The sequence below is a fragment of the Erpetoichthys calabaricus genome, chromosome 7 (genome assembly GCF_900747795.2).
Source record: "Erpetoichthys calabaricus chromosome 7, fErpCal1.3, whole genome shotgun sequence".
Lineage (NCBI taxonomy): Eukaryota > Metazoa > Chordata > Cladistia > Polypteriformes > Polypteridae > Erpetoichthys > Erpetoichthys calabaricus.
This window is the reverse complement of record NC_041400.2, coordinates 35,562,068-35,579,040: the sequence shown is the minus strand read 5'-3', so window position 1 is coordinate 35,579,040 and position 16,973 is coordinate 35,562,068. Positions and strand designations below refer to the sequence as shown.

The following is a 16,973-nucleotide window of genomic DNA, read 5'->3' as shown; positions in this document are numbered from 1 at the left end:
GTTCATACTACTTACTGTATGTATTTAGAAGTAAATATTCTCACCTTAATTTGACCCTGTTGAGACAATACATCGCAGTGGGGTGTTAATGAAATATTTCAAAATTACTGAAATTTACTTACCTCAGTAAATGGATTTGATTTATACTATTGTGGAATAAAAATAAGATAATTGTCAGATTTATGCAATGTTTATTAGGAAAAACAAAACACATGTGGAGAGCACCCAAAGCCAGATGTGTATTCTAATAAAACCAGTTCTCACAAAGCGCTAAATAATAAAAGCAAAAACACTGCCAAGGTTGCAAGGCTCAATACTTGTTAAGAAGTCTATTCTAACCTTCAATACAAGTAAATATAATAAAAGTAAAAAAACATGACAATAAGTGCAAACTGACCACGCAGGTGGACAAAAAGTCTAAACTATTAATAATTCTAAAAATGAAAACTATGCCATAATACATCTTCTTTTTGGCATAGCTGTTAAGCCTTTCTATTTGCAGTTACATGCAGTTACTTCTAAACTAAACATATACTACTGTATATAACATAAAATAATACAATGTTGTGCATTACTCCACAATATATGACATGTCTCAGAAGATACATGTGCGGCGGACGGACGCCCCTTCGATGTATATTCCGGGGGAGCAACCATGGGCTGCTCAATACCTCCCCCGGGACGCTTGGTGGCAGCCTCCCTGGCTGACAGTGGTGCCTCAGCTTCCCGCAGGGCTTCATGGGAGATGGAGTTCACAGCCCTGTTGGGATTTGGGGTGGCCACCAGTGGGCGTTGCATGGGTCCCTGAGCCCAGCTGGATGAGTCTTCAGCCCCACCCGGGACTGCAACCGGAAACGGGTGATCAAGCACCTGGAGCACTTCAGGGTGGGTCATAAAAGGAGCTAGCAACCACCACTCAAGGGCCAGAGTCGGGATGAGGAGGACAAAGCTTGATGGGAAGAGTGGTGGTGGTGGTGCCAGAAGGGAGTTTTGTGTTGGAGAGTTTTTGTTTGGGAATGTGTTGTGCCTGTGAGGATTACGGGGAAGTCGTGCCCCAAAGGTGAAGACAAAAACTTTTGTGTTTTTACACGTGCCTCAGTATGAGTCTGTGCCAGGTCGGGCGCAATACAGCGCCTTTGTTACGCATGCAATAAACAATACATTTTGAAAGCTTCACCATAAAATGAATGTATATCGATAAATGTTTCAGTATAGCAAAAATTACATTCTTCCTGTATAAATTGCTTTGGTGAATTTTCTCGACTGACAATCATATACACTTTACCAATAGCTTAAAAAGTAAGTCTAAAAAGTAAGTGGAACATAATTTATATAAAGAAAAATGCAGATGAAAAGAGAGACAAATGTACAGTAAGTGAAAGCATCCCCTTGGATTGCTTGAGTTCTAACTTGTTTGCAAGTCACAGACTGTATACATTTTATCAAAGTTACATTTCCATTTTCTAACTGACAGCTTTGTTAAAGGAAGGGCAGTGCTTCTAATGTGGTAACTAACATTCGCTGTAAGTTGAACTATATATTCAAGAACTGGATCTTATTCTTGTAAAACTTCATTTCAAAATATGCTCAGGCTGACAAAAAGTGGCTTACATCACAATAAAGTTAATTTTCTGCTAACCAATAAGCAACAGATTAATACTTTCGTGACTGTATTAATAATAATTAGGGCTGGAAATCGATTAGAACATTAATTAATCACATAAATGTATTTAACATTACATTAAAACATGTAATTATAAAATTAATATAGTACATAAATTATACATAAAATTAAATAACACTGAATCACAAAATTAGTGCAGAATCAACACAAAGCAATAAAAAAAAATAATGGAACGCTTTAAACAAAACTATAAACAATGACCATAAACCTGAAATTTGAACAAAATACTACTTGAGCAAGAAGTTGAATTTGAATGCCTTCCTAAAAGTCAAGTTGAAAAGAAGGCAATAAGAAAATGAGGCCAATATATTAATTCTCAAATTGGCATATGAAACACAGACATGTCAAAGTAAAAATGATCAAGACGACTGTTGACTTTGGATGCACTGCTATAGACTGATTTAACTGAAAGAATAAGCATGTCTTAAATGGGCATACATTTAAACTCCACAAAAACTATCCTCAATTGTTCATCACCATCAACAATTGAAAATTATACTTTACACAAATGCTGTGTCTGCGAATGGCAATCTCCAAGCTGTTTTTCTTGCTGCCCCCTGTCCTGCTCCTTCGGACAGTTTAGCACGTCTAAGAGATTTATTGCTTTTTTGGTTTGTAGAATCAGGATGTGCCTTGGGATTTTGTGGTTTACAAAAATGTGCCACTACAAAAGGATGGTTGGAAAACTCTGCTCTACCTACAACTCTGCTCCTGGCATGCTTAAAAAGATCTCTGTTGGAACACCGTACATTACTTGGAATGTTATGTGGCATTCTTTGCATAAATTAGTGAAGATACTGCAAACTGGAATAACACTGGTCAACAAGCATTTTGCTACTGGGATTCTTTCACCTGTACTTTAACAAATTTTACTTGCTGACTCCAAATCTGAAAACCATTTTCGTCCAACACGTCCCATTTTTTAGTTATGATGTTCCAGGTCTTGGACAACTAGGGTGACTGGTCAGTAAAGGTGATGCGTTTCAGCATTTAAGAAATAAGTTTGGTCTCAAGAAAAGAGAAGCCAAAATTAAGGAAGGTGTTTTTGTTGGCCCTGAAATACGTGAACTGATGCTTGACGATAAGTTCAAAAGGAAACTGAAGCCCACTGAATCAGCACCCTCATTCGAGCAGGTTGTCCAGAATTTTCTTGACAGTCACAGAGCAAAGAATTATACTGAGCTTGTGAAGAACATTCTGAAAGTATATTAGCTTACGGGAGACAGAATGTCACTGAAGATGCATTTTTTACATTCTCATCTCGACTTTTTTCCTCCAAATCTAAGCGATGTCAGAGATGAGCATTGGGAAAGATTTCATCAAGATATAAAGGTGATGGAAAACTGATATCGGGGAAAAATCATTCCAAGCATGATGGGTGACTACTGTTGGTTCTTGCAAAGAGACAGATGGGCAGTACAAGCACAAAAGCAAGTGCCTCCAACATTTTTGGGCACGCTGACCTCACTTTCATATTGAGGTAAATTGACATAAATATACTTTAACATGTCTCTGGTATCGTCTTCTGGTTTGTTTTCAGAATAAACACATCAAAACAATTTTGATGGGACATAGTCCAAACTGGAGATATCTTGTTGATATATTATATTGATATTCAAAAGTGTCAAAACGTCAATGATGTGTATTTCAATAACCTGATATGCTAGCTTAATTCCGATTTCATATATTATTAATAAAGAGAAGCTCTAAAGTTACCAGAAGCAAACAAAAAATATTTTTTTGTAGACCAGTGTAATCGGTAAGAATAATTATTATACTTCTGTTTCGTAGAATTTTGTCATTATATTAGGCACTCTGCATTGCCAGCTTCCTGACAGACTGTCGAGTTAAATATAAAGGTACTAGACACCTGCGGTGGGCTGGCACCCTGCCTGGGGTTTGTTTCCTGCCTTGCACTGTGTTGGCTGGGATTGGCTCCAGCAGACCCCCGTGACCCTGTAGTTAGGATATAGCAGGTTGGATAATGGATGGATGGATGGTACTAGACACTTATTTTGGTTTAAGTGCCACTCAAAGATAACTTATTTAGCACTTATGGGATATGACATTGAATCGATGAATCGAGAAACATGAAGTGAAAAAAAAAAAGAGTATAACTTTTACCTTTGCAATTTTTCTCTAGCATCGCAGCAGGGCTGCCATAACCCACACCCCTTTCCTACCATGCCCCTGTACCTGCCAGTAGGTATAAATCAAGAAAATGAACATCAGGGCTACATATTGACATGTGGCGTATTGTTGTGAACGGCTTAATATGAAATTTTAAACCTTTAAATGAAAATTTTACTTAATATTTAATACATAATATGTTTAAAGGTAGTATATAAATATGGTACTGGATGTGTATATGATTGTTTAGGTATACACTTAACTCCTTTGTATTATTGTTTCATTATGTTAAAAAAAAAGAAAAACACATGAAAATGCCACCCTGACCAGAGCACTTCCTGAGGCGTTTGCCTCGTTGTCGGCCCTGGATGCGACAATATTTTTTAATGCATTAAACAGGCCACATCAATCGCAAAAATTAACGTGTTAACTTTCCCAGGCCTAATAATAATACAATAACAATTTTCATCTCTTTATAACAAGCGACTGACATTGAAGGTGGTCTTTGACTTGGACTAAAATGAAATAGAGCAAGACAGAGAAGACGTAAATGGAGCACTAAAGAGATGAATGAGTCTCACAGGTGCACTCAGCTTCACTGGATCACTGTTGCAGATTTGTTTCATTGGTGAAAGAAGGATATAACAGCGGGCTTGACTTCATCATTTAGAAGATGAGTAGAAGTGTCACGTGCAGAATTCAGTAATAGTGCTGCTCGTGTATTGTACTGCAGCTAGTGAATGGGTTGGACCTCATTGTGTTTGAAATGTGTCAGAAATTGAGTTGCGGCATTCAGTGTTAGAAGGAGCATGCATGTACTTATTCTTCAAAGGCAAATGAAGTAATGCAGTAATGCAGAGGTAATGCAGTAAACCAAGAAGAAGAAGAAGGAAAATATAGAAACAAATGTGCCTGAGTCTTGAAAGGTATCGTGACCAACACAACGCACATCATACAATTGATGAAGACGGAAAAGGAAATCTTAGCAGCATGGATTTTTATGGGTGACCCAAATGAAAGCAGCCTGACGAAGTGATAGCCAAATCATTGGAAATAGAGACGGACAAGAAGTTTATACAAACACATTACACTTGATGCTGTTAATCTGGCCAATGGTTAAAGATAGAAATTAACTTTTTAATAAAGTGTTTGGTTAAAAATGATTTATTTTGTGATTCTAAATTTAGATTTCTATTTAGTGATTTTAAATTATAGATTCTAAATTTGTGATTTATTTTGCAAGGTCTTTCCTTTTTTAACAAAGTTTGGATACCCTTTAACAAATGGTTTGACAGTAAATAGCTGGCTGCTGTGACACTACACATCATGTAATGCATGGTTTACATGTCTCTCAGCATCTAGCATCACAACAACAAGGTCACAAAATATGTGACATATTCCATGTAATGAGGAAATAAACAAATAAAAATAATACTGAAATGTTAAAATCAGGGGCAGCATGGTGGCGCAGTAGTAGCCCTGCTACCTCGCAGTAAGGAGACCTGGGTTCACTTCCCGGGTCCTCCCTACGTGGAGTCTGCATGTTCTCCCCGTGTCTGCGTGGGTTTCCTCCGAGTGATCCAGTTTCCTCCCACAGTCCAAAGACATGCAGGTTAGGTGCATTGGCGATCCTAAATTGGCCCTAGTGTGTGCTTGGTGTGGGTGTGTGTGTGTGTATGACATGCGGTGGATTGGTGTCCTGCCCGGGATTGGTTCCTGACTTTTGCCCTGTGTTGGCTGGGATTGGCTCCAGCAGACCCCCGTGACCCTGTGTTCAGATTCACCGGGTTGGAAAATGAATGGATGGATGGATGTTAAAATCACTTCTTAAACCTTAATATCAGATAAGGATGAACACTGAAAACATCTCTAATTGTAGCTTCAGTTTTGTTGTGTAACATTGAATTCAGTACAGATCGAATAGTGATACAGTGGCTGTGGCTGAAGACCTTCATTATAACTGAGAAGATTCAAGCTTCAAAGTGGTTGAAACTTCTTAACTATTCTTGATATTCCATTATAGGAAATTTAATTTTATTGCATTTCAGTTTTATCTTATATGGCTGCAATGAAACAATTGCATGCCATATGGGTAACAGAGTAAGGAGCAGGAGAGGAATGTAAGTCAAAAAACAAGCTTAAACAAAGTGGAAGGCAATAGAATGATCACCATAACCCAAATATGAGACAGCATTTAAGGTCTAAAAGAAACAAGCTACCAGTAAAAAAACAGAGAACTATTCAGATAAAGCATAATAAGAATGTTTTTAAACACAATTTTGGACAAAGCACTTGGAGTGGCCTCATAAAATGTTGCATTAGTGACATTACGTGGCATAACCTATAAGAGTGCACCCTCAGAAATGTGCCTTCATGGAAACAGAGCTACAAAAATAAGCAGCAAGCACAAGAAACAAAATGGAAATGCAGTGAGGTACAAGGCATTATTATAATAAGACTATAGCATGGAATGAATAAAACATTTCAGTTTTCTAAGGCTAAAAATCTCTATACAAATGTCTCAAACATGGAGAAAAAAATACATGTGTGACATAAAAAAATAACGTTTGTCCCCTTGTAACAGCAGTGGGAGGCCCTGCTGACCTGAAAAGAAACTTCCACTCCAGCCATTCCACCTTTACTACAGAAAATGGTATTTACAGTACCTTATATTAGTCCACTGGCGAATGGATCTTTCAAAAGATGGTCTTTACAAGACATTCTGCATTGACTTTTCCTAATTTTAAGATAGTAGTCTCCTTAGTCCTTCCTGGACTCCTGGTTTCTTTTAAAGGCCATGTCACATTATAGATTTTTGCAGAGATTTTTAATCGTAGCTTTCAATTACATATTCTTAGCAAGTTAGAGGCAGACAGCAGCGTGTTCCCGTGAAGGCCAGTCGCATAAATGTGACATATCTAGAGACTCACTTCAACTAGTCTGTGACTTGCCCCGACAAAATCCAACAGGCCGTAGGGGCAAATACCTGTTAAATCTTTGTACAACACTAGCTCTGTCAGGCAGCACACTATTGGCTGTCAGCAAAAGGGGCAATGAGTTTTCGGTCATGTAAACTTACCTAGTCTGGTGTTGAGATCTGTAACATATCCTACAACTTGAAGTTGCGTAATGTAGCGTTTGCTTAAAGCAGGTGCTCAGGTTTCTTTTAGCACAATAGACACACAGTGAGTAGGGTGAAGTATTATCTCTTTATCAGTCTAGGGGTGAAATGAACTTGAGAACATCCAGTCCTATCAGGTTTCCCTTTTTTACCCTCGTACTGGTGTCATGGAGAGAAGGAGCAAACTTTGACACCTTGCAACTTGATCAATGATTAATTGTTCTGTCGTAGCCAACCGAGTAATAATAAGGGTTTGAAACCCAAAGACCAATATTTTAAATCTTTCCTTATGAGTAAGTCACATAACTTTTACAATCCTGTAATTTCTGACAATGTAAATGTTTTGCTAAACTATTCATGTACATCACTTTAAAGTGAGTGGTTATCATTATAAATGACACTATATAAAATGAATCAATTGACACTGACAAGTGTTGACTATGTCCGTCTTTAAATCAAAAGAAAGCAGACGTTCTTTAAAAATCTTTTAAAGAAATGTGACAAAGTTACACAGTGTGAAAGGCTGTAGTTTTGATATATTGCAAAACTTTACATGTAATAGTACTAGATATGTTTTTCAGCATTTAGTATCTACAAAGCAATATTGGGAATATTGCCCACCAGCTTTCATAGAGAAGGTCAGCATCAAGGTTATTTTTAGCTCAGTCCCATCTATTTGGCATACTGTTCATCTTGAGTCTTTTTTTTCTCTCACACTGCTGCTGAAAGATTTATTCACATTTCTATCTTGGAAACGTAGACCATAGCTCATTGACTTTGGTCGTATATTTCAGCAGAGCAGTATCGTTTTTGAATAATATTTCAATTTCTGTTGTATTTTTGTTTTGCTGCTAATGCATGGCTCATCTGTGTCAATGGGTATTCACATAAATTTAAAACTTGTGAATATTTGGAATTGCAGCTCTGTGTTAATGAATTAAATGTGAAACTGGGATTTACAAATGTTAATAATGTTTGACTTAACAACAGTATCAAGTGATAATTGATGGATTTATCACGTGTCATACTAGTACAGTATTTTTACCTTCAGTATTTTTGCCTTCAGGGACATGTGTTCAAGTCCTGGCTCAGTCCCACAGAGGCGAATTCACACATACGTCTACGCTCACTCATTCAGGTCCAACTTACAGAGGACAGTTAAGCTTACTTGCATGAAATGAAAGGAAAGAGAAGACCAAATTACTTAGAAGAGACTGTTAAGGTCATAGGGAGAATATAGGGACTCCAGGCAGATAGTAACAAGCTCAGGGCAAGAAGAACACAGGTTCCTTGAGTTGTGAGGCAGCACTTTTTAATTTATGTTTACTCATGTCATCATGTAATGAATCATTATCTCATAATATTCTTTGTATATTTTAATAATAATGATACAACATAAACAGCATCACTAACTTTAATTGGGGATCCATTTAGCTGTCAGGAGTAGCAGTTGGATATAAAAGAGGAAAATATACATACCGTACAAGGTGAAGCGACCTCTCTCCAGGAAAACTTGATACAGTAAACTAATCTGTAATTAAAGCTGCACTGAACATTTCCCCGTTTTAAGATAAATGGTTTTGTAAAATTGCAAATGCTTTTCAGTATGAGATTTTGAAATTTCAAAACTTTCTACCCTGTGTTAGGATATAGCGGGTTGGACAATGACTGACGGATGACTAACAAATATTCTTGAAGAATAAATGTGTCTAATTTAAATAAAATTAGTTAGATGGGAACCCAGTTGTTTCATACAGAATGGTAGACCAAAGGACAGATAGACAACCATTACCAATCGCAACAGATGAATTTTGTACTATAAAGAAATGCATTAAAAAAAAGAAAATGAATGCAGTGAACTACATGAGGTTTTCCAGTATGTTAATGTGTCTTCCAAGATTTTAATAGGTAGTTAGAGTGTTAGAGGTTAAATGAACATGAACACTCCGCTGTGGGACTGCACCATTGTTGAACAATGTGCCATAGTGAGATTTCTGTGGATAGAGGGAATGAAACCTGCTGAAATTCACCCTCATACATTTGTTTGCTAGACTGTTTGCTTTATCATGTCTATTGCCTAAGTCAGTATGAATCTGATCTAATTTCATCTTTACATCTCATTTGGCTTCAGTTTCATTTAAAGAGGACAAATCCACAATATCAGATTTACAGTCAAAGTTAGACTGATGAACTGCTGTGGCATTTTAAATTATTATTAACAAGTCAGCATAGAAATATAATATATTTATAATATAATAATTTCAAAAATGATATGATTCTGCTAGCCTAACTTAGCTAAGAACTAGAAAAACTGAAAATTTGTATGTTTAAGTTGGACAGTCCAGTGTTGATGAATTTAGGCCAACTCAACACTAATTTGTACAGATGACACTGTTTAACTTGAAAGGGATTATACAGGGTGATTCAAAAAGATTCATCCGATTTCAAAGTGATTCACACACATAGAGCACATAGAAGAACATATACAAAACAAAGCATTTAATGTGCCTCTTTATGTTACGATTAGGGAATCCATTCCTGGGCTCCCGACATTTTTCATTTCTGGGAATTAAACTACTGTAATTCCCGGGGAAACGGGAACGACCAAGCTTGCATATATAGCGTGTAAAAGTGTAAAAATCGTTCAAGAAATAACAGAGTTATAGTTGAAAATGATTAAGTGGCACGTTTTTTTGGCCCATGGTGTAGTGTGTTGCTGATTAATTCAGTCAACAACAGACCAGCAGCAGTCAGTCTCCCGGCTGACTGAGCACAGTGGACTGGGAGGTGTCTGCACTCTGCAGCTCACGAATGCCAGGATGGGGCAGAGTTCATTGACGTCTGTGCTGTTGACAGCTTTGAACTGCAACTTGAAATTGCAATGCGTCAGTCTGTTGCATCCGCATTATCTGTGCTAAAAACAGAATGATGAGAAGAAACTGGATGCATCAGTAAAAGCTAAAATGGCAGTGTTTCAGAGCAACGGCAAGCATAGGAGGTTGTTTAGAACAAGCATATCAGCATCTGATGACTGTGCCGTCTACTTCAGTGGAGGCAGAGCATGCTTTCTCAGCAGCTAGCGTACTCTGCATGAAGGTGCGCACTTGCCTGGACGACCGCACCCTCGACACGTTTTGCTTTCTACGCTCTTATTAACACAACTAACTAGATACATGTACTTATATGATAGCATGAACTGCTAGTAGTTAAGGTTAGTCTTTTATTGGTGTCAACATATTGCAGTAGTTTTATTAAAAATAAGTGTCGCTCGTTCTAAAACCGTTCACATGTGAGATGCCCGTGCACTGTGTCATCCCCGGGAGCCCGGGATTCCCGGGAATGACATGCTGGATTCCCGAATACCCGGGAATGGATAAACCCGTCCGGGAATGGATTCCCTAGTTAAGATGGTATTTGAGAAACTAGTAAATTAAACGATTTAAAGATGAAGTTTATGATGTTCTACTTTAATGACAAAATAAGCTACCCAATTAAAGTGGAAATTTCGAGATTAAAGTTGACATTTCGAGCTTTTTTCCCACCGTGTGCCTATTTTTTTTCTTTTCTCTGTACCCTAATAAGCTTTCATATGACACTCAGACGGTGGGCTACGACTCGCCTTTTCACAGCGATTTTGATATATAACAACTTCTTTTGTATTTCGGGCACTGTGCGACTTTGTGAACTTGAGCTTTTGTGTTTCTCCGACAGTCTATGTCACTCGATCGACTTCCTTTTGTTGTTTATACCACTGTTAAAACCAACAAATAGTAAGTTTTTCCTGTCCTCCACTTGGTATTCACTGAAATTCTTCTATTTTCCCCATGCTTTTGCCATTGCCTTTTCACAGAAGGCTGAGCTTAAGGGCTATTTATATTGATTTGTATATTCAAAGAGGCGCAATTCTGGGAGGAGTTGGGGAGTGGCAGCAGGCGCATGCACGTGCGTTACTTTTCACGCTGATCGGGATTTATGTAGCGGAACAACGTGGAAGTTGGGGAACGCACAGATTTATGCATCTGGATTTTTTTGTGTGTGTGCATATTTCTGATTTTGTCCTAACGCCATGTTTTAGTGTGAATTCTACGCATGCCGTTATGCATGAGTCCAACAGATCTCTCGCCGTATGACTTTTTTTTGTGTGGCTATGTTAAGAATTCTGCTTATGTGCCACTACTCCGAACAACACTGGATGATTCCCGAATTTGCATTGAAAGAGCCGCGAGTACAGTGACACCCGACATGCTCAATTGAGAATGGGATGAATTTGACTATCGTGTTGATGTTGTCCATACACCTGGAGGAGGTCATATTGAGCACTTGAAAAATTACATAATAAACTTTATGCTCACCTAAACCATTTGCAATTTACTGCATTGTTCTGTAATGATTTACAGGTGAAATAAATAATTTTGAAATCGGATAAATCTTTTTGAATCACAGTGTGTTTTAAAATTAAGAGAGGCTGACTAATTTGCTACAAAAGTTTCTTTTGCTAACGGTGCCATGGTAATTACGTGCTATAATAAGGTGCAGTGTATCACATTGATCTTTTCCTGGTTTGGATCACTTGGTGTTTCTATGATCACATGAGAGTGAACTCCTGTGTTGTTTTGCTGTTATGTAGTCATAAATATACTGGAGGCATCCGACTTGGCATGAAGAAAAAAGCAGAGAGGGTGTTATCCTTGGCCGGCACATTAGTTAGAGTTGTTGCCTCAAAGCTCCAGGGATCTGTGTTAGATTTCTGACCTGGTCACTGTCTGCATAGAATTTACATATTCTTCTAGTGTCTCTGCATGCTTCATTTTTCTCTAACATCCACAAAGACATGCAGATTACATAAAATGGAGTTTCCTACATGGCTCAGTGTAAGTGAGTTTGTTCTGTCCAGCATTGTTTCTTTTCTTATGTCTGATGCTGTCAAAAATGCTCAAACTCCCTGCCTCCTGTCCTGGAATAATTTAAAACAAGGAGATGTATAGATGGATGGTGCTATTTGTAATTAAACTCACTTCCGTCAACTCATAGCTGAGATGAACAAAGCAGGGCAAAAGGAAGATGAAGGTGGCAGAAACATGAAACATCCTGGTACAAATTCACGCCCCACTAAAATCTGAATGCTTGTCAGTTTTAATTAGCAACTCAGCCAGTCTTTCATGCTTAGAGCATATGGGGCATCTGATTAAATGCTTATTTTCTCCTGAACACTGAATGGTTTTGTGATGCATATTATTTGAATAAACAGTTGGGAGAATTTGATAAGCCAGCTCTTTCACAGATTTAACAAAATGTCAGCTAATAATGATCTTGGAGAAAGCTGACACTCAGATGGCAGAGCAAAGTTACAGTTTTAGGTGACAGTTTTCCCTCAATTAGTGAGCAGTCAATGAATATTTATTACTGATATATTTAGATATGCTATAGTATGTCTTACTTTAAAAAACAGTTACAGATTGAATGTGAAAGACAAAAAAGGGTCAATCATTGATTGAATTAATCCTTGTAATGCAATGAGATAATGCTTAAGATTAGAAAATGGCAGTCCATAATTAGAGTGGCATGGTGGTGCTGCTGCCTCTCTGTAAGGAGATTAGGGTTCATGTTCCGGGTCACTCCCTGTGTGTAGTTTGCATGTTCTCCCTGTGCTTGACTGGGTTTCCTCCTACAGTTGAATTTGCAACAATAAGTTGGCTCTAGTGTGTGTGAGTGTGTGTTCACCCTGCAACTGATTGTCGCCCTGTCCAAGCTTTGCTGGAATAGACTCCAGCCCCCAAACATGACCCTGGTCTGGATTAAACAGGTAAGAAAATGACCTGATTACATATGGAGAAGCTTATTATTTGCTTTTATTTTATTTACTCTTGTTATATTTGTAGGAGATCCCAGATTATTTGAAAGAAATGGTTAATGTCCGACAATGGCACATAAATAGGACAAGCATACAGGAAATTCCAGGATATATTGAGATGTTTCAAGATTTGAAAGTTTTACAGCTGTCGCACAATGGCATTCGAGAGCTACCACCTGAGATAGGTAAGTGAAACTTGACTTATACTCTAAAACGTTCAATTTTCATATGGTATTATTTGACAAGGTTCTGTTTTTTTAGAGTATTTAAAAAACAGGCATTCACTAAAATCTTTAAAAATTATGGTAAACTGAAATATTAATACAATTGCTGTATACATTATTGTAAAGTAATATACAAGAGAAAAAACTTTTAATATCCAAAATATACAGTATATTAAGGAACAGCCTAAAATGTTGTTTTGAATTGAGTTGTTTTGAATTGAATGAGTTTAGCTGGTGGTCTTTTTTACTTTCCCGTATACGAAATATACGAAAGTAATCGTCCAAAAATTCAATTTCAAGATTTTGATGAGTCTCAATGTTTTAGACCTCCCTGAATCCAAAAATACCATCTTTGGAATTATGTCTGTGTGTCTGTGTGTGTGTGTTCTAGAAAAGGCGCTATATAGGCGCCCGATCCGGCACAGAAGGACACAGAGGCACGTATAAAGCACAAGGACTTTTATTTTTCTTCACCCGTGGGCGCACGTCTTCCCCGTGACCCACAGGCAATACACAGTCCCAAAACACTCTTTTCCAGACCACACAACAATCCTTCCTTCCTTTTCACCACCACTCCTCCACAAGCGTCGTCTCCTTCCTCCCAACTCTGTCTCTCTGAGTGGTTGTGGCTGGCCCTTTTTATAACCCACCCGGAAGCATTCCAGGTGCTTGACCACCTGGTTCTAATTGCACTTCCAGGTGGGGCTGAAGATTTGACCAGCCGGGCTGCTGACTCCCTGCAGCTCCCCCTAGCGGCCATCCGAGCCCCCAACCAGGCTGTGGAGGACTCCATCTCCCATGGAGCCATGCGCTAGGTTGGGGAATCATTGTCCACCAGGGAGGCTGCCATCAAACGTCCCGGGGGAGGTATTGAACTGTCCATGGCTGCTCCCCCGGAACAGATGCAGCAGGGGCGTCCCTGCCGGGCATGGGACCCGGCTGTCCATTACAGTGTATGTAAACACGATAACTTGAGCACACTGTCACTTAGGTCAACCTTAGGTACAAAAGTTAGATTTCTATCAACGTTTGGGCTATTTCCGCTAACCAGAAGGGGTACTTTACCTTTTATTCATGCAGCTGCAGAGTCCAATTTATTCAACTTTACTTTTATAATAATTGCTTAATATATTATTAATTTGATTTGATTTGTTGTTGATGGTTCTTTAATGAACATAATATAAAAGTATAATCATTCTCTTGCGGTTTACTCCTCAAATATCTATACCCATATCTGAGTATATGAAAAAGTCTAGGGGATACCACTCCTGATTTTATTGTGTGTGTGTGGACTACCCATCCATCAATGCATTATCCAATTCAGCTCATTTCATTACAGGATTGCATAATGAAGTGCATAATGAAGTGCAAGACAGGCACAAATAGTGGGCATGATGTCCATGCATTGCAGGTCACAGTTATGCCCATGCACACACCCACATTGGCCAATGTACAGCTGCTAATTCATTTTCGAGATGTGGAAGGAAACTGATGTGGCTGGAGATGACACACGTGAAAAAAGGGAAATGTATGCAAGTTATGCAAAAAAACATTTAAAAAAATATGCTACATAGTGTATCAATGTGGCTTGAAGGGTATTGCAAAGGTAATGCAGTAAATTGTTTTAAATTTTCAATGCAGAGAAAGGATATATGCGGCAGACATGTCAAATTAGACAAAAATTAAGTTTCCAGTACTCATATGAAAAATAAGATTTATTCAAATACTGTATAGTTAGTAAAGGGCTGCATTAGCGTGCATCTCAGCATCTGCAAAGGGAAAAAAGGGTTAAAGGTTATCCCCATTCTGAAAAGAAAAGAGGGTAAATGACACAAAGTTTTGGCTTTTTAGCCTTCATCAGGGTGCAACTGAAAAAACAGGTTAAAGGGGAAGAAGGGAACAAACCAAGGCAGAAGAAAAGCAAAAAGGTAATAGTACAGTAGGCATGAAAAGCTGCCATTAGAGAAGATGAAGAGAGAGATTAAAAAGTTAGTTGGTCAGTACAACCTGGAGAAATACAGTATGTGAACCTAAGCTGAGACTGACCTTAGCATCTTCTGATTTTCTGTGAAAAGTGTCATTGAAGCTCTGTAAAAAAACACAAACACAGAGATCAGTGTGTCCATGATCAAGGGATGTGAAGTGTTCTACAATACGCTGTGTAAGGCCTTGGATCTTAACACTGTGAATGCTAATCATCTGCCTATTTCACCAATGTAGAAGGCTGGACATTTCCTACAATAAATACACTCAAGCTAGAGTGTTCCCAAGCACAAAGTCCCAAAGAAAATTTTTGGAAAATGCACACCATCAAACCCCAGCTAGTAACAAAGAGGGCAATGAAGAATCCTTATAAATAAAATAATTTATTTTAACAAAAAATGCTCTGTAACCAAATAAAGCTATGAGAAGCACAAAAGGCCAAGGAATTACATGTGACAACAACGGCAATCCAAAGCAAACAATATACCAATAAACAATCCAAAGGGGAAATTAAAAAAACAGAACAAGAGTTCAAAGTTCAAAATATTCACAAGACGAATACAGAATAATGACATAGAAACTCATCACCACCACTAATGCAAAAAACCGAACTGCCTTAAAAGTAAAAAAAAGTCAATTACGCAGAAGCTCCATGCAAACAGAGTTGCAATTTTTGAAAATCTCTCAGCTTGATGAATGGCTACTTCCATGATTATTATAATGCCCTGGCCTGTCTCCGATTGTATGCTTGTGTATGTATAATCACTTACTGGACATACAGGACAACCTAGTTAAGGCCTCTTCTTTCCTGGACAGAATATGTGATCTGGAGGATGACGATGAGTTTTTTGATCTGGAGGATAAGGTGTGAATTTATGAGGCTAACATTGAATACCTTTTGGAGAGATCTATGTTGCCCTTTTTTCTGACTACCCAAGGTTTGACAGTTTTTCCCCCTCTAGTGGGCGTTTTAAGTCATTGTCTGGGACTTTATGCTTAGGAACACTCTAGTTCACAACACAAAAATAGCTTCAATATTCTGGGTGCTGCATATACCCTTGTTTCATATGTGCTTTTTTATACTTCTCATTATTATTTTTAGTTTTTTACTTGATATGCATCAGCAAAGAATAACATGTTTAATATAAACAAATGTGTATGACTCATAATCAGGTGAAACATTGCAGAGTTCAAATGGTTGTGACACCTGAAACAAGGCCCTTCACAAAAATGAGATTTTGAGAGTGCACAAATGACTTTATCAAAGTGGAACCGAATGGTGTTAAGTTGTCGCACACACACAGGACCTGACCTGAATTAATACTTTTTTGCTGAGGACAGGAGTCAGAAGTAATTGAACAACATCCATCCATCCATCCATTATCCAACCCACTACATCCTAACTACTGCTGGAGCCAATCCCAGCCCACCGCAGGGTGCGCACACACACACACACACACACACACACACACACACACCAAGCACACATTAGGGACAATTTAGAATCGCCAATGCACTTAACCTGCACGTCTTTGGACTGTAGGTGGAAACTGGAGTACCCGGAGGAAACCCACGCAGACACGGGGTGAACATGCAAACTCCACGCAGGGAGGACCCGGGAAGTGAACCCAGGTCTCCTAACTGCAAGGCAGCAGCGCTACTACTGCACCACCATACCGCCCTAATTGAACAACATGCAGGACTAAATTAAACTCCATTATTCTTTTCACTCCTTTACAGGTACAGCATAAATGCAATTCAGGTGACCTTAATATTTATTTCTCTTTACATTTACAGTATGCTTTAGGCATTGTATATTAATAAGAATTCATTACATTTATATAGCGCTTTTCTCACTACTCAAAGCACTACACCATGGGGGAACCCAGGACGCAAACCCATGATCTCCTTACTGCCTATGTTAAGCCAGCAGCCACCTAAGATGCCATGTTAACTGCGTGTTGGCTGAGGTAACGAAAT

The 16,973-nt window shown here is 38.4% G+C and overlaps 1 protein-coding gene across 1 annotated transcript in view; it reads left to right on the top strand.

Annotated features, from left to right (window-relative positions):
• Positions 1–16,973, top strand: part of lrrc2 (leucine rich repeat containing 2) — a 123,366-nt gene that overhangs the window by 20,094 nt on the left and 86,299 nt on the right. Inside the window, exon 4 of the mRNA XM_051929596.1 lies at positions 12,815–12,971. Coding sequence (XP_051785556.1) covers positions 12,815–12,971 — 157 coding nt within the window. The remainder of the gene's footprint in view (positions 1–12,814; positions 12,972–16,973) is intronic.